The sequence below is a fragment of the Adelges cooleyi genome, unplaced genomic scaffold, assembly GCF_023614345.1.
Source record: "Adelges cooleyi isolate 19-005CV unplaced genomic scaffold, UGA_ACOO_1.1 ACOO_flye_CR_arks_rails_tigmint_CR_PRNA_376, whole genome shotgun sequence".
NCBI lineage: Eukaryota > Metazoa > Arthropoda > Insecta > Hemiptera > Adelgidae > Adelges > Adelges cooleyi.
Genome location: NW_026096053.1, coordinates 6,363,639 through 6,385,330, shown reverse-complemented (window position 1 = coordinate 6,385,330; position 21,692 = coordinate 6,363,639). Strand labels below are relative to the sequence as shown.

The following is a 21,692-nucleotide window of genomic DNA, read 5'->3' as shown; positions in this document are numbered from 1 at the left end:
CTGTTTTACATCTCGTGCGCAACGAATTTGCAAAAACCCTTAGAGATGTTTTGTTAAAGCAATATATTATTTATGATTTAGTTAAGCGCTTAGGTAAACCCATGACGGCGTATAGCATTATTATAATTATACGGTTTGCATATATTTATATAATATACGACACGCGTCGTACGAGAACCGTCGTACATCCTGCAACAATGTCACTCAGTTATGGTATAAATAGTAACAATTATTATTGTGAAATTGACCTCACGCGGTAATTGTAGGTAGTGATCGACGCTGTTTCAGTGGAACATCAATTAAATCAAATAGAAAACCCATAAAAACCCGCCAGACTTCATAACTAATACTGTAAGCATTCGGTATTAATAATTGTTAACCCTCACAATGACGCATTTGAAATAAATTTCCATTAAGTACCAACGAGGTAAAGAGGTAATGCCTATATTAAGGTACACATAAATAGTTGACTTGTTAATTATTTTTTTTTTCAATAAGAAACGCTTGTGTTTTCCTCCGTTATCGGTTTGATTCCTTGACCTTTTTAAATTCCAGCTTGTAAACGGTTCATTTCCATTTTTAGGGGATAATAGCTATACATACACACACACCGAACCGTATTACGCTGTCCATCGCTTTATTATTGAACTCATTCGTTAGCATTGTTAATCAGGTGCGCCCTACTAACTGTCAATGCGCTCATGTCGTATTTTCATGTTCCTTTCCGTCGGTCGTTTCTGCGAGCGTGAAGTGCAGTCAGTTTTCAGTGTACAATATATATTTTTTTAATTGTTATAAAACAGTTTAAATTTGACGCGCTGTACTCATCAATCGCAAAAATGGACAAGAATAAAGAAGATTCCTTCGAAGTCGTCATCTCCGGCGTGGGCGGTAAATTTCCCAAGTCTGAAAACATAGAAGAGCTCAAAACCAATTTATTTAACAAAGTCAACATGGTTACGTCTAACGATTGCAGATGGAACAAAAGTATATAATTCAAATATTATTTTTATATATTTCCAAGTAAAAAAATAGTTTCTATTAGATAACTAATTATTGCTTTATTATTATTATAATTATTATTTTATTTGAATGGTTTACATAATGATCTTAAGAAACAATTATTACAAAAATCAGTAAATTTGATTCTCTAAAACAATTTTATTTAATAATGATAAAAAATAATTTAGAACATCTTTCCTAGTTCTCTTTATCTTTAAATTTCCTTCTATTCCAAAATTCCTTTTGCCCTTCACTATTTTGTGGACATAGAATAAAATAGTATTAATATTAGTATTTCTATTTTCGGATGAGCGATGTTTACATATTCCTCAAACAAAATTTCTTAAACTAATAATCTCAATTACTCAACATTTGTGTACATTACTTAAAATTCAGCAATTATAGCGAAAATGTTTTACAAAAAAATAGGTTTGAATAATTATTGGTTAAAAAAGATACACAGTAAAATACGTAATATCATCACCAGTATCACGATGTAATACTAAATAAAATGTGGTTTAAAACCCAAGAGCCCTTATCAAATTTTACTCACTGAAAGACCTTAAAAAAATATTTTTTTCAAAATCAAATGTTTCCCAGAATTGGATTATTTTAGATTACTTTTTTTTAGTTAGAGAGTAAAATGTGTTTTGTACCCGTACTTAATCTGAGCCCCAAAAAAAGGAATACCGATATATTGCTAATTGAAGTGATGAGAACTAAAAGTGTTGGTATAAATGATTTATAAAATATTTTACAGGTGAGTAAATAATAAATTATAACTTACATGGCATTTAAAATTACATTGGGTTTTTACAGTTAGGTGATCTTATTGTCGATGTTGATTATTTTCTTTTAAAATAGAGGAAAATTTGTAAAACAAAGACAGAGAAAAAAAAATTTTTTAATAATATATTCTGTAAGAACAAAACACGTTTTTGAGGGAGGAAATACCATTTGTTCTCTTTTAGCTCTCATCATTTTAATTATAAAACTCTTTTAATATGGATATATTATTGGACTGGATACAAGAAATTTCTTGTCGCCATTTTCGCGTTACACTTTTACATTCATTTAGAGATAAGAGATTAAAAATAAGTGATAAGCGATTGGTGATAACTGATAAGATATCAGAGATTATAGATAAGAGATAAATTATGTGAAATTGTAGATAAGTGATAAGGAATTATAGATAAGAGATAAATGATAAGAAAATATAGATAAGAGATACCTGATAAGAAATTATTAATAAGAGATAAGAGATGGTATATCCAAGGTTAAATGTTTATTCCGTACAGCGGAGAAAATAACTAGGTTTTTTCCTAAACCTACGATTTGTCTATCTACTACACACACTTCCATGTCTTTTACATCGTCATTTAATTCAGCTTTTATTATTTTATATAAAATAAGATATATTGTAGTTAATACGTTTGTTTGCATACTGAAATTGAATCCTAACCCCATTTTAATAATTTCAGATGATTGGCCAGGAGTTCCAACGGCTACGGGTAAAGTCTCCGTTGCGCAAAAATTAGACGATACATTCATAGGTATCAATTCGAGAATAGTGAAACAGATGGATCCGTTGACCAGAGTTCTGATAGAAAGAAGTTTTGAAGCTGTTATTGACGCAGGTATTTTAAGTTTTTAGAACCATCGTTATTTTTATAGTTAGCATTATTGAATTAAAATAATTAACTATTTCTTGTTTGTCTAATCCCCTGACGAGGACTGAATCCGAAAAGCTTGAATGGATCAATGACTTCAGTATACACAGCTTCGTGCGTCAGTGACAGCGAGGCGGTCGGATGTGACGGAAAACTCACCACTCCATTTTGGCTTCTAGCACACGTCAGAGCACTGCTGGCCAATCGCGTTTCCAACATTCTAAACTTAAACGGTCCTAGTTTTACGATAGATTCGTCCTTTATCGGTGGTATAGAAATCTTAAGACAGGCTGTCGAAGACGTGGCAAAAGGTAGAGTGAAGTCGGCCCTCGTCGGAGTGACTAATATTATATGGTATCCGGACATGGCGAAACACTGGATGGGATTGGACAGACTTAGTGACGATGGCATTTGCAGGTCTTTCGACGAAAACGGTAAACTCTAACAATTCTTTTTATCGGCAACCATAACATTTTGGGTGGATGTTTGTATAGCTAACGGGTACGGCCGGAGCGAAGGAGTTGTTGTGTTATTCCTGCAACGTTCTACCGAAGCACTGCGTTCTTATGGAACAGTCGTACACGCCGGTTCTCGCGTTTGCATGGAGAAAGCTTTGAATCTCGTCAAACCTACTGAAGATTCATTGAGAGACTTTTATCAAGACTTTTACAATAGCTGTAGAGTATCGCCGGAGGACGTTTCTTATTTAGAGGCCGATGGATCTGGTTGCAAGGTATCCCTAGCCAGCCGGTCATCATAATATGTTGACCGAATATCATGCCTGAATACATTTTGTTGATTTTTAGTATTATGAAGAAAAAGAACTCAACGCGGCATCTGAAATATTTTGCATCGACAATAGAACAACGCCTTTACCAATAGGTTCCGTTAAAAGCAACTTGGGACATTCTGAGGGAGCGTCTAGTTTGATTTCAGTAGTAAAGGCTCTAATAGCGTTGGATTCCGGTATAATACCGCCCAACATAAATTTCCAATTACCTAATCAGAAAATTAACGCCTTGAAAAAAAGAAAAATGAAGGTAACGAAGTGTGTGATTTTACTAGGGACCTTATCACGTTTTTAAAACAAAATTAATAATTAATATCACAGGTAGTTACCGAACCAACAAAATTAGATGGGCCTTATGTCGCCACTACTAGCTTAGGTTTGCCGTCATCCATTGGTCATGTTTTGCTTAAGCAAAATCCTAAAGCCAAAAATAATTGTCAATTGGGAAATAGTCAAAGACTAGTTCTGCTCTCATCTAGAACTGCAAAAGGACTCGCCGAAGCAATTGATATAGTTAAATCAATGCCTAGAGACGATGAGTACTTGGGACTTATTCAAAACGTTTTTAGGGAAAACATTGTTGGTCATTTCAATAGAGGTTATGTAACATTAGACACGAAAGCTGCACCATCATTTGGCTTAGAAGTAAGTTTCAAACGAGGTTGTTCTACCAATTATTTTACAATGCATTTGTTTTAGGAAAACGGACAAATTAACCGACCAGTATGGTTCGTTTTTGGTGGCATGGGATCTCAATGGCCAGGTATGGCATCTGATCTAATGGAAATACCGCGCTTTGCCGCAAGTGTGAATCGGTGTGATAAATTCCTCAAGCCAATCGGATTCGACATTGTTGATATATTAACAAACCCTGATCCCGAAGTCCTTAAATCAAAGCCTGTAGTATCGTTCTTAGCTATTGCAACCATGCATGTAAGTAATAAACAAATGTATTTTTAATAATCAATAAGTTTATTATTAGAAAATTTTAGATTATTTTGGATATTTTGTTATATTTAGATAGCGTTTGTAGATGTATTGGCAGAGCTTGGCATTCATCCGGACGGTATGTTTGGTCATTCACTAGGGGAAAACGGATGTGCATACGCCGATGGTTGTTTTGATTCATATGGTGCCTTGATGGCTGCTTTCGCAAGAGGGAAAGTAGCAGAATTTTTAAAACCATCCGAAGGATTGATGGCAGCGGTAGGTAAGTGTGATTGAATTAAATATAAAAAAAATAACGTTCAAAATAATCATAACACCCGGCTTGTTTATTTAGGTTTAAGCTACAATGATTTAATTGATTTGCCGCCTAGTATTGATATAGGGTGTCATAATTCTAAAGAAAACGTAACTATATCTGGCCCGCGAAAAGACGTGGAAGACTACATTGAAATACTAAAAAAAAGAAATGTATTTGTAAGAGAAGTGAACTCAAACGGTATTGCATATCACTCGAGGATGGTGAAACGACAGGCAGAGTTCGTAAAAAAATTTATCAATAAAGTAATTCCTTTTTTTTTTTGGTAATATTTTTCTTTTTTTTCAAATTATGTACATATTTTTCGAGTTCAAATAACTGTCCCAGAGAAATAGAATAAACTTCGAGTTAAATTAAACGACTCTAATAAAAATGCACATACTACACTAAGCTACACCTAACCTGATTTTAGACTGTACCGAACCCAACGCGCAGGTCGTCCAAGTGGATATCGACGTCGGTACCGGAGTCCAAATGGAATAGTGACTTAGCACAATGGAATCGTGGAGAATATCACGCGAACAACTTTAAAAGTCCCGTTTTGTTTGCCGAAGCAATACAGAAAGTGCCGAAAAACGTTGTTGTAATCGAAATAGCTCCTCACGGACTCTTCCAAGGGATTCTCAAGTCCGAATTAGACAGCTCGTGTAAAGTCGTTTCACTAGCTAAACGGGGAAGTAAAAGTCCACTGAAACACTTCTTAAACGCCATCGGTGAGCTATACACTAGCGGACTTCAAGTAAACCTAAATTCAATTTATCCTCAACCGGAATACCCAGTTTCAAGATGTACTCCTAGTTTGGCACCTCTCGTCTCGTGGAATCACGAAGAGACTTGGCCAATCAACACACATTACGATCCTGTAAGAGCTAACAACATAAAAAATATATGTCTTTAGTTTTTACCATCAGATACTCTGTGCCCACGAGTGTGCTGTACACACTGTAATATTAATATATCGTTTCAGTTCGACTTAGACTATGTGTACATGTGCTTGAGAGACAAGCAATCGAGACATCTATTGGGGCATAAAATCAACGATTCAGCCGTAGTGCCCATGTCGTTTCTTGTCGTATGTAAACCGAAACAAGACTGTGTACCATACATTAAGCATATTTTGTTGTTTTAGACAGAAGTGCTGCATTCGTTGGAAAAAAAACAACCGGACTTGGTTTCGAAATCGTGTCAAACAGTTTTTGAAAACATTTTCGTCCACACCCCTTTAGTGGTTTCGGCAAATGGTTGATATACCTAAATCTAGATTATATTTTGAATAATAAATACTCCAATACAATTATTAATGTACTATTGCAGAATCCAAAGGTTTTTACAGTCAAATTCAAATCGAATCCGGTTTATTCGAAGTGATTTCATCGCGAGATGTTTTAATGACTGGAGACATATACTTACACGACGAGAATCATTTAATAAGCCCAGAACCACCGACTGTTTATGAAGTAGACAATGAAACCGAATGGGTGTACGACAATGAGGTGTACGGGACACTCGCTGAAAACGGTATTGCCATTTCGGCTCCATACAACACTATTCAGAAAATTCTAGTTCAAAACACAGGTATTCAGTTTTTTTTTAAAACAATTTTCTTAGTACACTATATTTATGTCTGTTTTATGAATGCACGACTAAATGATTTACAAGTTTTTAGGTTATATCGCTAAAGTCATATGGTCAAACGATTTGAACTTGAATTTAAACACCATGATGCAACTTAAAATGTTTGCTGATCACGAATCGTCCAATACAAACCCTTTGCTACCGTCCTGGTTTAGGAGTCTTATTATCGACAAAGAAAAAATGTCAACGACTTCGGCAGGATCTATGGTTTTTGTAACGTTCAACTTCCGAACAAACGTCATTCGAGGACCCGGATTGGAGCTTGAGTGTTTGAAAACTTCTGTTTTTCAAAATATTTGTCCACCGGTCTTAGATTTACAAATTCAAAAAGTTCAATTTGTTAGCCAACCTAACCCAAATATTCAGGTAAAAACGGTAATATCTGTTGTTATTATCAAAAATGTCATAATATTATGTTCTGTATAGAATTTCATTCAACTGCTCAGTGCTTGTCTGCAAATAGTAAAAGATTCGAAACGTTCCAATATGAACCTGAAAATAAAACTATACGATGCTAAATTTACTGTGTTTCTCCGCAAACTGTATGAAATTCAGCCATACTTAAAGGTAGCCTACAAACGACATTGTCATAAACAAATAATTATTAATATTTATTGTTGCTAGTTTTTATTTTACTGTTTATTTTTGTTTTTCATTAGAAAGATATTGATGACTACACGCATTCCTTATTAGAAAACTTGACACAAAGTGATGTTATTTTATTGATTACTGAACACTTAAATAATGATCTAAAACAAGACATTAAGAAGTGTCTTGGGAGAGTATTTGTTTTAGAGAAAAGTACAACTGTCGACGAAGAATATACAACCGTTATTCAGAAAGAATACCAAGATTCCGTTTATCATCTTATAACACCGAGTGTTACACTACCAAATCAGATCATGGAAGTGTCCACAAAACATAGTTCTTGGAAAGAATGTATGCAACAGGGGCTAAAATTTCTAACTTCTAATATGCCGATAGTCTTAGTAAAAATTGATTCAGAATGTCCCATCAAAGTAGTCAATGAAATTGAGGAGATGAACAATGCGTCTTATTTCAGGTTTATTTATTCAAAACAATAATAACTCGGGTAGGCTTAATAGATTTTTCTCTAAAACGAAAAAAAATGTTTTCCAGATATATTATTCTTTCCAAAAGTGCACCTATATTTGACTTAACGAACGGCTTCTTTAGAGAACAGTTATTTAAAGGCTTAAGACAAAATATTCTAAGAGGGGAGACTTGGGGTAGTTATATTGTGCTTCCATGTACAAAAAAACCAATCACTTGTTCGAAAAATATTGAACATAGTATCTCTAAACTCAGGTTAGTTTACTATAAATAACATGTTTATAGTTTAATTGATTTGCATTTTATAGAACTTACATTTTTTTCAGTGAGTTATCAGTGAAGTATATAGGAATCTTGAAAAATGAAAAAATTGTGAGCCAAAATTAACACTCATTAGAAATAATAACTTTTAACTATTTTTATTTACATTGCAAAATTACAGGACGAGGAAGAATGCACTCAATATTCAGGAATTGACAAAGACGGAAAGAATGTGATGGGAATTTTAAAGTATTCTTCTAAATCAAAACATTTCGAAATCGATGACGTACTTAAATGGTATGTTAGACCCGAATGGTCTATGGAAGAAGCTGTAAAATTACCGACCATTTATTCAATGGTAAATTTGTTTTGCTTTTTAAACGAAAACCTATAATATTAATAATAATGAATTTATAATTTTTTAGGCCTACTACTATTTGGTCATTCTCGCTCGCGTCAAATCTGGAAACACAATATTTGTGCACGATGCGAGCTCGCCTATTGGACAAGCATTTATCAGGGTAGCTTTAAGTTATGGCTGTAAGTTATTCGTTTCTACTTACAATAGGGAGCAAACTAAATTTGTGCAAGAATTTTTCCCTCAGGTAAATAGTAATATAAAATAATTTTACCTGTAAGTTGGATGGATAAAAATATCGCTTTAACTGTTTATCATTAGCTGTCCGTTGATAAAATTCTCGAATTGAATAACAACAGATTCGAGGTCCAACTTTTAAGTCTGACCAATTATAAGGGATGTAGAATGGTAATCAGTTCTGTGCCTAGTAAATACTTAAGCGCTTCGATGAGATGCGTTAAGAAATTTGGAGTATTTGTACACATTGGCGAACAGGATATAACAGCTCATACTAAATTTGGTATGAATTCAGTTAGAATTAATGATAGAATATCGCCAAGGAAATCGTTGATACTAAGTGTTAATTTCGACAGGTATGGGACTGTTTTTAAAAAACATTGCAATGTATGGGGCCAAAGACTTGATGCACGTAGTCAATTCTCCGGACGAAATAAAAACCCATCTCAAGGAGCTCGTCAATAAAGGTATTGTAGACGGTGTAGTGTGCAAATTGAATGAACCAAGTTCCGTGGACCTCGAAAACAGGTGAGTTAAAACCTCTTAATACGTCTGTTTATATTCGTACAGTATTATAATAAGTAAAATATTATTTATCATTTAAAAAGTAATACAACTACGAGAGAATCTGCATTGTCGATCCCGTCAAACTATCAAGATCAAATGTTCGTGGAAAAAGATAAATCCTATATCGTTATGGGATCTACATCGAACCTGTGGCTAAAAACCGTGACCTGGCTGCTGCGCCAAGAAGTCAAAAGACTGATATTCGTTATTGACGGGACCGCGGCGGTGATGAGAAGAAACCAAAGAACCATTTATTCGTTAATCCAACAACACCCCGACGTATCGTTCATCATGACATCGGCCGAAAGATTCAACGCGCCCAAAGAAGGAGAACGATTATTACGAGATCTTACGTCCTACTCAAAAATCGCTGCAGTATTTTGTATAGAAACGGTAAAGTTAGCGTTCTCAAAGTAAATAAATACAAGTATAGTATTTTTAATCTATTTGTTGCGCCTTTTTTTTTTATATAGAGCAAAGAAAAACTGAAAAACGTCGATAGCGCTTGTAAACATATTGTACCCGACTTGAAGTACTTTGTGAGCATGCAAAGCGATGCTACCGAAGTTTGCGAGTCGAGAAATGATACCAATTCAAAATGTATTAACTTGCAATGCGATAAGTTCTTACGCAGACCAGAAGCCGTTTTTAATTGTATGAATGACCTAATTGAATCTACAGACGATCCTAAGCCCGTAGCAGTTATTGTCAGCAATTCACCGGACGTTCAACTCAAAGACGGTTAGTTCGTCAAAGACTATGCCGAGATCACATAAGTTCATATTATATTACATTGTTACATTCGTTTTTGTACAGTGAACGTTAACGACTTGACTGAATTTTTACCCAACTCGATCGCCGAACTCCTCGATCTCAACAAAAACTTACCGGATTATCCCAAGTTTGAAAAGTGCATATCCAAAGGGTTACAGCATACCGACAAGAATAGTCTGCTGCCAGTATTCATAATACCTGGATTGGGAATCAAAAGAATACAACCGCTAATAAGTAAAATCATGCACCCCGTGTTCTGTGCCATGTTCCCGCCGTACGTTAACACTATTGAAAACGCGGCCCTCAGCTTATTATGGGTAAAAAAAAGTCCTCAAGCATATCTCCAATTCGTGACAATTGGCAAAGTATGTACCTTTTCTGTTTATAGCCTTTGAAACAAATCCAGCCCCAAGGACCGTTCACAATTATCGGTGAGACTTGGGGCGGAAACGTCGCCGTGGAACTAACAAAGATAATCGAGGGTTTTGGCGACACTGTCAACCTGATATTGTTGGATGGCACTCCGTACGACAACGAAAAACGATTGAAACTGTTAGACAAAGCGGGTTTCAGTGTCCTAGACCAATTTGCCCAGAAAGAGGTAGAACCCGTTTAATATTATTAGTTATACTTTATTTTTACCCGGGTCAATGATTTTTAGGGAGATGTGGCTTACTCGGAGGACGTGCTGAAAAATCAACTAACCGCAATAAGAGACTTCGTCCCCAACGACACGCAATTGGCGGCCGACACGATCATTGCACGACCATCCGCCGCAGATATATTAGATACGTGTGTCAACTTCGAAAAAGTATGTATAATTACACTGTTTTTTTTAAACTGTTGATCTGGAACAGTAGCGACTATGATACAGTGAAAAGAGTACCCCCTACAATTATCAGAGTCCCATAAGGTTTTTTATAATATGATGCCTATGAGGGTGGTGGTCTATTTTTGCAATTACGGTGGTTCAGCACTCCAAAAAATATAAGTACATTGCCACCACTGAATTCTGACATTCTCATTAATACATTGGTTTTTTTTAGCAACACTCGGGCAAACTCACTGTACATATTTCTAAACAATCATCGTACAAGGATTTCATCGGAAGTTTGGAAATAGCTACTATAATAAACGAAAACGCATCATTCAAATGGTAATCCGTCGTAGTATATATGTTGTAAAATATTTTACTTTCTAAAAGCGTTTATTAAAATTTATATCATAAGAACGTATACAAATATGAAATTATATTTATTATGTGATGATGTTCAATAAAATTATACTCTTTTTCTTTTTTTCTTTTTCACCCGGCTAAGAACGATGGCACATCTCTGAAATTGAACTCGTGGGGAATCCACGGTTCTTGTAGGGCGTTTGTCAACCAGGCGTCCAATGGACTCAGATGTTTCTTCACCCATTCCACTTGAATCCTGGCTTTTTCCAATCCGTCCTTCACGATAACGTCGACGGACACAAAATGACGCTTGTTTCGTTGATAAAACTCGTTAGCCTGCAAGAGCATAAGCAAAAATATTCTCAAAGTTGTACAACATACGTCTATTGGGGCTCGGGTATTGCATAATAACCTTATCGAGTCCTTCTTCCGTCCTAAAGTGGCTAAACGAAGTTTTCACAAAGTATTCCCAAACGTTTTTCTCCAGCCTGTGCATACAACAATAAAACATTTTAACATCGCTACAGCTATACTATCTATTCGAGCACACGTATATACACTCTTACTTAGTGCTCAAGTACTCGAAGTTTTTCATCATAAAGTTAAACATAGTCTCGTGTCCTAAAGATACTGTGCTCATGACTGTCAACATTGTCAGGATATCTTCTTCGCTAAACTTACGATCGTCGTTCATCAACGTCAAATTCAACATTCTTTTTTAACAAAACAAAAACCCGTTGAAAATGAATTTATTTGTTTGATTTCAAACAATTAAAAATAAGTTTACCTGACGAATTTCGTTTCGTTTTTCGGGCAGCTTGCCAAAGATCTGAAAATGAACAATCTCTCTGTCTGTGACTTGTTTTTTGGGTAGTACATAATCCTATGCAATCCGAATTCCCATTCGTCAAGCGTACCGAATCCGAGCAGGATGCACAAGTAGTTGTCCAAAAATCTGTATATTACCGCGAAATAGTTATAAACACGAAATTAGTGTAAAACAAGAGTTGGCAATAACCCTGTTTTTTTTTAAGCACATTAAGGTTTTTTTAAGTATTCAGATATTCATATTTTGGGGTAAATTATTAAACATTTGCTTGGCTAGTGTTTTTTCTTTTGCCAACTCTGGAAAGCTTATGACTTGAGCAAACAACGTACATTTTATCTTCGTCGGGGTTAGACATGTTCAACCTGGACTGCATTACACGGGCTTCCATCAAACATTTAGGGTGTCCGGTCTCGCATAAAAGCCGCTTGTTCTCGGCCCGGAATTGCGCCTTCCAGGTCGATTCTCCTCTCTCCGGTTGTTCCAAGGCGGCGTTGACGGATTTCAGCATTTTTTTCAGATATAACTGAAATAAAACCCCGGCGTTGACGTTAAAGAAAACGTTATACCCATTTTTTTAAAACGCTTACGTCGTATTTAGGAGCCACCGATGTGCCCTGGAACTTGCTTCTCAGTCTTGTGGCTAATCCGATGTAAATCTTCCACACGGCCGGTTCGGGTTCTTGCTCGATGATTTTGCTCACGTTAAAGGCGTACACGTAACACAGGCGACCGGATAGGCTGAGAGATAGAGAGTCATGTATCAGCTGTTGACGGATCTTGACGGGAAACCGTCTGGGATATTGAGATATTAGTTCCCAATTTTTGAGGTCGTAGTTAACGATAAACGGTCCTGAAATTAAAACACAAGAGGTGATAGTGCTTATTCTACAGACATTACTTTTCGTTTCGTTGCCTTACCTAAGCTACCGGGGTTGAATAGAATGAATTGGTTGTTAGTAAAGTTGTATCGCTTTAAGTCTATTTCCTGACTCGACAAAGGCTTCAACCAAGTTATGTCGTCTGTTGATACGGTAAAATTGGTCTGAGAAACGACAATGTTAGGAATCCACCATGTATGAGTTTTTGTTACTTTGGCCGGAGACGAGACGTCGTCTTCGTCGTCTTTCAACACAAATGGTTCCTGCAAATTTGTCATTAGACAAAGCAGTAAGAAATGTTTAGAACAATGTACAAACCAAATTTAATTTTATCAAATTAACCGTATGTTATTACTTGCATAATCTGGACAGTGGTGTTTTTATAATTTCTTCTAAACGTGACAACCGGGAGTCGATCTGTCTGCAACCATGGAGAAACTACTTGTTCGATACTAACTGGAGATGTTCCCTTGAAACATTAACAATAATATTAAAGTTCCACTTTCAAAAACGTCGAACAAATTAAAATTTCACTACCTTAAATCTTGATAGGGTACTTGTAAAATAAACCGGACGTAAATTAAAGATTAGGTATATTTTATTTTATTAGTTGAACGAATTATATTACAAATTTTAATAAAAACATTAAATGTTTATGTTAATAAACATTTGGACTTTAAACGATGTGCGGGTATTCATAATAATATGTTAAGTTTTAGAGTCCTGCACCACTTGAAATACATGTTTATAGTACTTACCATGGTCAATACATTCGAATCGTATGCCTTATCGGTCAATGAAGACCACAAATCCGCTTCCGTAAAATATTGATGTTTTCTTTAGAATATAATAAAAAATGTACACTTTATTATACAGTAGGAAAATTTGGAAAAGTTGACTAAGTACGCGAAACGTACAATTATTTAATGTTTTACGTTTTGTTTGGCAAGTATTGAGATTATTAATAATTATTATGGATTCACATAAAAAGCAACGACATTTACAATTACCAATAACAAAAAACATACTTTTTATCCAAAAAATACTGCATGGTATATCTAAACGATTCCGGTCCATACACGTGTTCTAACATCTCCAAAACGAATTGAACTGAAAACGATTATATTTTTTTACTTAGTATGGATTGTCGCAATACACGGGTATTTACTTTTTGTAGCATTCAAAGCTTCCATTTGGGACTTAACTTCCGTAATTCCTGGCTTATCGAACTCCAGGTACATCCCATACATATCGTTCACGTACGAGTTAAACACCGGTTTTTCAAGCTGAAATATAATTGACATATCTCTATGGTGTTTCTCTATTATTATTGTTTATTAGTTATAGGCTATAAATTAGGATTTTTCAAAAATTCCTAGCCTAACCGATAAATCCTGATCATCCGGTTATAAGTTTTTTGAAAATTAATTTTTAAATAATTAAAATGATATCAAGCAGATGTTTTAGTAATGTACATCGGTCAAAGCGCCAAAGACGCTCAAACGTTTGGGGCGACCTTCCTCAGATTTTGGAAATTACACTGCATGTCTCTTATTGGATGTCCTCAATTTTTTTTTAATTTTTTCTATTATTTTAGCCATGGTTGTAAAAAGTATTTTTAGTTTTTTTCTTGAAAAGTTTTTTTATAGTGTCTTCGACCATCAAAAATAATTATTAAAAATGAGTTTCTTATGTAAAATAACCAATAACAAACCATATTAATAACAAAAAGTTATTATATTGAGTTTATAATTTAAAAAGTCGGTTTTTTTGAGTTGCCCAAAATTTTTCTAATATTTTTTCAGAAATCTGTGATAATCTTACATAAAATGTGTAAATTTCAAGTTGGATTCTCCATAAAAAAAATCTCAGAAAAACAAAAAAAAGGTGAAATTTCATAGAAAAGCCGAAAAAACGACCGCAATAATCAAAATAGTTAAAAAAATTATGTGTAAAAGTAAGATATTTTTCCGTTTTTTCGACTTTTCTACGAAATTTATATACTCAGTTTTAATGACTTTCCATTAATAGAAAAAATAAATCAATATTTATTCGGAAAGCTGAGATTATTTTTAAAAAAATCCTAGAGGGTCGCTTCAAACGTTTGTTTGTACTTGGCGCTTTGTTCCATATATAACTGACAAATTTTAGATAGTAGAAACTATAAATAAAAAAAAAATATTGAAACTCGATGTCATTTAGTACCCAAAAACTTTGAATACCCTATAAGTTAAAGCCAATAACTAAATTTAATATTTTTGTTTTAATGCCTGGATTTAATGGTTATTATTTTATTTTTATTGTAAACTTTTTTTTTCGAACAAATGCACCCTTTTTGTGAGAGATAACAGATTCTAATGTTTTGAGAGTTGTCTAAAGAAAAAAGGAAAGTAAAATAGGAAAACAAGTAAGAGATCACGGTAGAGAGTAGACCGAAGGAAAAGTGGTTAGATGTGAAAAATATAAAGATATGGAAGTCTGTGGAGTGAATAAAGAAATGGCCATGGATAGAGACTTCTGGGGAAAGTGGACTCGGATGGGATAAGACGAAGATTATGGCGTAAAACCAAAATAATGATCTGTATAAAGTACATCACAAAATAAAATAAAAAATATTTGTATAAATTATTGGTAAATGAAAATTGAAAAAACTGATTTTTATCCGATATGCGATGAAATGGCCAACACTATTGTTTATCCAATTCGATTTCGTTTTACCTGCCAAGCTACTTTATCGGCTAAAAATTTGGATATGGCTGACGTTAGTGATGTCGGGATCACAGGTGTGGTCAGATGAGCAGTCCATTGCATCGTCAGGTACTTAGCAAGAGTATGGACGACCCAGAAATCGTCCCGCTTTTTGGTGAGGTCGTACTCCCGAAACATGATTAAACCCCAGGCATCGATAGGCTTGTCGTCGGTGTATCCGGGAAGAGCGACCAAATTGATTTGGGATAGAGGGAACGGACTGCCAAAATATTCTTCCAGAACCTCTAACACGGAAGGGAGAAACATTTGCGCCGAGCTCAGCGATCTCAGAAGATCCTCTCTGCCCCAAATGCCGATTTTAGCGTTGTAGTAACTGTTTTCTACAAACACCAGTTTAAAATAGACGACGGTTAAACCATGTGCAAGATATTTTGCGTTATTTTAAATAAACTTGCCGCCAATCGAAGGATGTTTGAAGTCTGATTGAAACATGGCCAAGGAGTTTACGGCCATCGGAGGTGACATTGAGAAATGATCGCGAACCCATACGCCTTCCGAAGTCCTGCACATTAGTAAAGTCAATTAAATGTAAGTCACAATAATTATCAAACAAAATCAAAAATGGTCGAATTCGTACACGTTGGTCGTATCGTTCAATGGCATAGACGTTAGTACGTGCACGTCCCCTTTGTGCGCTATAGAAAGGGCGTACCAAGCCTTTTCTTTGGCATTTAGAAAGCACGGAAAAACGTAATGAGCTCCACCTCCTTTCTGTAAATTCATAGCTACGAACCATCTGTAAAATGAATTAACCAGAAACGGTCGGGCCAGTTATTAAAATGTCAAATAATCAACTTATGATAATTATTGTGCGCAGAGCCTGATTTATATCGACAGTGTGTACACAACCAAAGCCTTCTTACAACAAGTATAGTAAGAACAAGTCCTTAACTCAATTCTTGTCAACCCTATGTATACAGAATTAATATTAAAAGCTCGACGTAATTTTTTCCGTATTTTAGTATCTGTCTTAACTAACTTTAGCAAATAAATAAGACTATAGATGAAGTCAATGTATATCGAATATCACTAATCAGAGTAACGTGCTTACGAATTACAAAACTAGTACCTATTTATTTGAAGTTAAAGTTTGAAGAAAGTATGATTTTGCCCGAAAGTTATTAAACCACGCAATTATTATACTAATTATTAAAAAAAAACCTCTCGTCCAAGGGCGTGCTTTTTCCAGGGTTGGGTGGAATGATAGGAAGAGGACTTTCCACTAGCCTTTCAATGTTTATTTGTTATTTTTTTAAATAATGCGTATTGTAATATTATTTATCTGGTCTTCAATCGTATATTACACAACTATCAGACTATTGATATAGAATTTGCAGGGTTATAGATAATGATTTCTGCAAATTGAGAAGAGCTAAAAAAGTTATTCCCTCCCTTGGTTTTTCACAGATAAACGTATTTTATCGCATCGCAGCTAGTAGGGGGCCTTATTGTTTATCAACACTTTTACTCTTAAGCACAATACTCCAATCAAATTGAAAAATAAAAATAAATACTAATTTCGAATTATAGTTCTAAATAATTTGTTTTTTTATTGGTAGAACGACTAGCAGTTATAAAAATAATCGTGTAAAAAAACTAGGTATTTGAATACTTTACAAGATTGGTGTTACTCAAATACTTTGAGTTTTGACATTGATTTGTGTAATTTTTGTTTATGTATTATTTTCTTACTATATTACAAACGTTTCAGTACTTACTTTTTCTGCGGCGAATGTTTGGAATTCGAATATGTCGACTGGTAAAACGAACTAGTCGGGTCGCTCCCCAAAGAGCCGTCAAATTGCAATTCCAACTTGTATGTAAAGTTTCTCGAAAACGTTTCGTTGGCAGTAATTTTGATCTGGTGTAAGTCTTTGTTTCTTTCCAATTTTTCGATCATCAGTGCACTGTTTACAACAAAGGTATTCCATTTAGAGACACAGTGGCGCCGTGTCAGATATTTTTTTTAAATCAAACAAAGTGTAAATATTATACGACTACAAACCATCCGTAAACCATTTTACAATACCTTATGGGCTATAGTAGCATCGATACCTTTATAAAATTTCCTTAAAATATTTGACCCACCCCTATTATTATATGAAGCAATCCCGTTTCAGTTCATGTACAAATTCTGCGCCACCCTAAGAGATACCGACCGAATGTTGCCAGTAAACGAGAAGAATAAGAAGATAGAAGTCACATTTTATGTAAACCATCTCATATCGTTTTAATCGTTTTTTTCGATAACAAGTGTTCCGTGTTATATTCATAAAAAATGTTGCATTATATGAATAGGCGCAAATGGCCCAAATGTGGGGACTTAAGTTATTAATTAAAATACGTTGGGAGGGGGCAGGAGATAAACATACTCTCTTGGGGAGGATTTAATTGAGGGGGCTTGGTTGAATTTTGATGGAGCAAAGCCTATCCCTATTTACACCAATGCTTGTATATTATACTTACGTTTCTTTGTCGGCTTTGGACGAATCGAATCTCGGGACACGAGTGAGTTTGACTTCGCGCTCGGCCACATTGAGAGACGTGTGAGCGTCCAAAACGACCGAGTCGGACTTGTTGCCGAGATTGATGAATTCCACGGACACCTTACCTTTAAAAACGCCGTCGCCCGGATACGGGTGCAAGTCCAGACGATAGCCCACGGGAACGATGGAACTTTGTGCTGGAGACAACGCCAGCAGCAGGAAAACGGCGAAACCCCACAAGGCCATGTCGATTCGAACGCTAAGAATGTGAAAAAAATAAAAGTTCAGTTAAACGAGCTAATTTCTAGACCGAATAATTTTTAATTAAGACATAGTCAATAACATAGTAACGTACGCCAAACAAAATGTCTGTATGTATGTATGTATGTGTGTGTACACCTTTGTCTAGTCAGTCTCAAAGGTCGTCGCAGTTCGGCGTTTGCGGTCAGAATAAACGGGTTGTGGTGAACGTTGTGGAATCGAGCACTTTTTTATTACTCGACCCGCCCGAACGTTCCACTTAACGGCATCGGCCTTCGGGCAGATGAATCTGTACCGGCGAGGGCCGAACGTGTGAAATAATAGTAGTAATAATAATAATGACGACGACAATAATTGGTAGGTACCGAATTTGTTATTACCTACATCCTCATCAACAAAACCGGCGTGGAATTTTTAAACGGGATGTTTATTCGACTGATGCACTGGTGCAAAATGACATTATTGGACGACAAAAGACTCATAAACGGTTTACCTACGTCGTTTATTATATGGGTGTAATTTACAATGGTTTAACAAATTAATCGCGAGCCGCGCACCGAGATGATTCACGCTCATGTTTTTCGCCGACGAATTTTATTGTGAGTAAAACGACAACGGCGAGAACTTAAATTAATATTAAAAGAGCCTGAAGAGCAATGTCCCATTAAAAAATAAATGCCGGAAGCTACAACATTGGCCATGGTACCTCGTTGAGTTCGCCCCTATCTATACTGTTATTATTAATAATAATAACCAATAGTCAAAAGCGCGACAATTCGTTCTAATTTATAACACGGACAAAACGATTGGATAAGAAATGGTATTTATTAAAATATATAATATATATACAATCTGAAACGTTTCTTTTTCTTTTTTTTTCTTTTGTTATAATATATTTAAATATTTGTAAAAAAATAGTCATGTATCTTCACGTTACACATGAAAATATTAGGTGCACGAATTATAACATGTGTCAATGTGTCATATTATTTACACTATCGTTCTTTATGTTGTTTGTTCATTGAGGGGATTGCATGTGGTAGGTTTTTTCAGTCAAAACACATTATTTTTATTCCATTGCACAGACTGAACCAGTGATCCGATAAGCTATCTAAAAACAGATTTGAATTCGCCATGAAGTTTACTTATGATCAGTCAGGGTATTTTTATCAATTTTTAATTTTAACCCTTTCCAAATTTAATTTTAAAATCTGAAATTTTATATAATATTCAAACGTGTTTTATACATAGTAGGAATAAGATATCAAAAAAGTACCAAGACCCATCTTAAGTAAACTTCATGACGAATTCAAATCTGTTTTCAGATTACTTATCGAATCACTGATTCAGCCTGTGCGATGGAACAAAAAATGTATTTTATATTAACTAAAATGGTTTTTACAATAGACAAAATAATTTTAATTAAAAATAATACCATGAAGCTTATACAAATTAACCGGTTAATTAATTGACATGATCGAAATTTATTAAAACCACTTTTTTCTTAAATATTGCCTATACAAAACTCCTTAAAAACCAACTGCATGCAATCTTAAAATATTTATACACAACATACTCATATTATTGCATATGTTAGTCATTCAATATATTCATTTTAGCTTTATTTAATTGTAGCTTATTGCTTAGCTAAAATTAAATTTCAAAGTAGGTATACAATTTAGTAAAAATACGAATAATGTTTAAAATTGTGTACATTTAATATTAAAAATATCATTAAAAATGTTCTTAATTCCAAAAAAGTCTTAACTATAACACAAATTAATGATGTAAAATTGTAAAAAAATGATATTAGGTAAATACTTTTTTTTATTAATACCTTCATAAAAATATACACCAACTAATTTTCTAAAAAAAAAAATTGAACAAATTTTAAATACAAATTCAATCAATAAAATGACATTAACAAAATAACATGTACCTACATCTTTAAAAAAACATCCTATAATACATTTGAAGGGTACAGGGAAAAAACCAGCAGTCACTTTTTTCTAATCTAATAATACTTTAAACATTTAAAAAAATTTTTAATTTTTTTTATAATCGTGCTTAAAAATAAAGAACGGATTCGTTTTGTATCAAAACGAATTTTATAACAACAAAAATGCGATTTTTAAAACGTGACTGCTGGATTTTTCCCTTTACCCTCCATTTGTGTGTGCTTTCATTGAAAGACTCGTTGAAAAAAATATTATAAATATTTTTAATTCGGTTAAATGGTTTTAAACTAAGGTAACATAATAATATAATGACCTTAAAAATAAAAAGTTTTATCAAGTTTTGTCTGGATTTTGATCTCGATATACAGAAACTTGTACTACTACTATAATTTGTAAACAATTCATAACTCCTAAGTCCTAATGATAATTCATGAAAGGTAAAGAAAATCATGTATATCATGCAGTGTTGGGAAAGTTCCTTTTTAAACGGAACTCGTTCCGTTCCCCGTTCATTTCCTAAAATAAAACCTCGTTCATTATTCAAAGAAGGAACTCGTTCCAGATCCAATTCCTCTACAAAAAGAACTTGTTCCACTTTTCGTTCCTTTTTGCTAACCAAGTTATTTAAGAAATTATTATTATTATTTTGAATTGGATTATAAGGTTAAAGTTATCTTGTGATTTCAAGATATCACGTTTTTCGTCAAATTATTTATTTAATATCATTGAAGGCATTATATTAATATCATTAATATCAGATGAATATATTAAATAATTTTAAATTTTAAATCTAGTTCAAAATTATAGGTATATCAATAAGTCGAAAATATGGCAAATGGAAAAATAAAATAGATAACTATTACCAAAAAATAAGTAAACATAATTTGTTTTATTAGAATTTAAATATGTTAAATATACTAGCATCTATTCAAAAGGCATCAATCTATTATCTATATAATATGTTTTATAACTACATACTATAACATAATAATAAATATCAGTTATAAATATCAATTGCCAGTAGTGGTAATGAGATCATGAAAACGGTCAATAATAATCTTCATCAATAGTCGAAAACAAAACAAATTTGTGGTATTCCTTATCTAAAAGTATTGTAAAATAATATTTTAGCAAGCAACTGCTGACGACTTGTGTTAACGCGACCGATGTCTATTGTCTACATAGAAATTAGAAATAATAATTCGGAAAACCCAAAACCTATAAGATACAACAGTTAACAAGAAACGACGATAATATCCATTGGCACCATACAATTTATTATTTAAAAAATATATATACATATATATTAATGTCTAATAACAGTATTTATAGTCAATAGATTCATTTAGATAGCCTACGATATAGGCTGGGGTATGTAGGGGTCGTTCCGTTGTCAATAGTCAACGTAAACCAACTAAATATAACATTTAAAACTCTTCAAAACAAAAAAAATACACTAATGTAATACACTATGTTATTAAAAATTTTAAGGAACTGTAATTTTCGTTCACGTTCCTCAAAAAAAAAAATTCGTTCATTTTCCTCGTTCCTTTATTTTTAAAGGAAGCAGTTCCAAGCTTCGTTCCTACAAAAAGCACTCGTTCCAGGAATCCGTTCCTTTTGGAACGAATTCTTTCACAACACTGATATAATACACCATCAGTTTTGTTGAAATCACTATAATAATTAAATTTTTATCAAC

General features: G+C 34.0%; 2 protein-coding genes across 3 annotated transcripts; one reads left to right on the top strand and one right to left on the bottom strand.

Moving 5' to 3' along the window:
- The first annotated feature begins 252 nt into the window (after positions 1–252).
- Positions 253–10,891, top strand: LOC126840242 (fatty acid synthase-like). 2 transcript variants are annotated; one of them, XM_050575861.1, is made up of 29 exons: positions 253–351; positions 804–987; positions 2,484–2,639; positions 2,735–3,106; positions 3,167–3,405; positions 3,479–3,712; positions 3,784–4,107; positions 4,162–4,395; positions 4,483–4,672; positions 4,745–4,971; positions 5,139–5,588; positions 5,694–5,798; positions 5,856–5,967; positions 6,041–6,301; positions 6,393–6,727; positions 6,788–6,928; positions 7,021–7,424; positions 7,502–7,690; positions 7,762–7,807; positions 7,878–8,054; positions 8,122–8,301; positions 8,376–8,574; positions 8,648–8,819; positions 8,900–9,251; positions 9,332–9,599; positions 9,675–9,949; positions 10,021–10,233; positions 10,294–10,443; positions 10,679–10,891. In XM_050575861.1, the coding sequence occupies exons 2-29, from the start codon at positions 840–842 to the stop codon at positions 10,790–10,792; spliced, it is 6,267 nt and encodes a 2,088-aa protein (XP_050431818.1). In that variant the 5' UTR covers positions 253–351; positions 804–839; the 3' UTR covers positions 10,793–10,891. The 2 variants fall into 2 exon arrangements, with proteins under 2 accessions (XP_050431818.1, XP_050431819.1); XM_050575862.1 differs by lacking the exon at positions 253–351 and adding an exon at positions 417–435.
- Positions 10,825–18,265, bottom strand: LOC126840243 (endoplasmic reticulum aminopeptidase 2-like). Its single transcript, XM_050575864.1, has 17 exons — positions 18,127–18,265; positions 17,752–18,030; positions 17,004–17,192; positions 15,863–16,021; positions 15,681–15,787; positions 15,235–15,605; positions 13,685–13,802; positions 13,545–13,626; positions 13,275–13,353; positions 12,872–12,985; positions 12,557–12,779; positions 12,226–12,488; positions 11,968–12,161; positions 11,597–11,764; positions 11,376–11,522; positions 11,222–11,297; positions 10,825–11,145 (listed from the first exon to the last, which is right to left on the bottom strand). Exons 2-17 carry the CDS (start codon positions 18,015–18,017, stop codon positions 10,939–10,941), a joined length of 2,763 nt encoding a protein of 920 aa, XP_050431821.1. The 5' UTR covers positions 18,018–18,030; positions 18,127–18,265; the 3' UTR covers positions 10,825–10,938.
- Positions 18,266–21,692: the final 3,427 nt, after the last annotated feature.

Bases quoted from the DNA above. Each gene is read 5' to 3' on its own strand.
- LOC126840242 (XM_050575861.1), top strand. From the start codon at position 840: ATGGACAAGAATAAAGAAGATTCCTTCGAAGTCGTCATCTCCGGCGTG. The intron at 2,640-2,734 runs GTATTTTAAGTT...TCCCCTGACGAG, and splicing joins TGAAGCTGTTATTGACGCAG to GACTGAATCCGAAAAGCTTG. The intron at 8,055-8,121 runs GTAAATTTGTTT...ATAATTTTTTAG, and splicing joins TACCGACCATTTATTCAATG to GCCTACTACTATTTGGTCAT.
- LOC126840243 (XM_050575864.1), bottom strand. From the start codon at position 18,017: ATGGCCTTGTGGGGTTTCGCCGTTTTCCTGCTGCTGGCGTTGTCTCCA. The intron at 13,354-13,544 runs GTATGTTTTTTG...TATATTCTAAAG, and splicing joins CAGTATTTTTTGGATAAAAA to AAAACATCAATATTTTACGG. The intron at 11,523-11,596 runs GTAAACTTATTT...TTGTTAAAAAAG, and splicing joins AACGAAACGAAATTCGTCAG to AATGTTGAATTTGACGTTGA.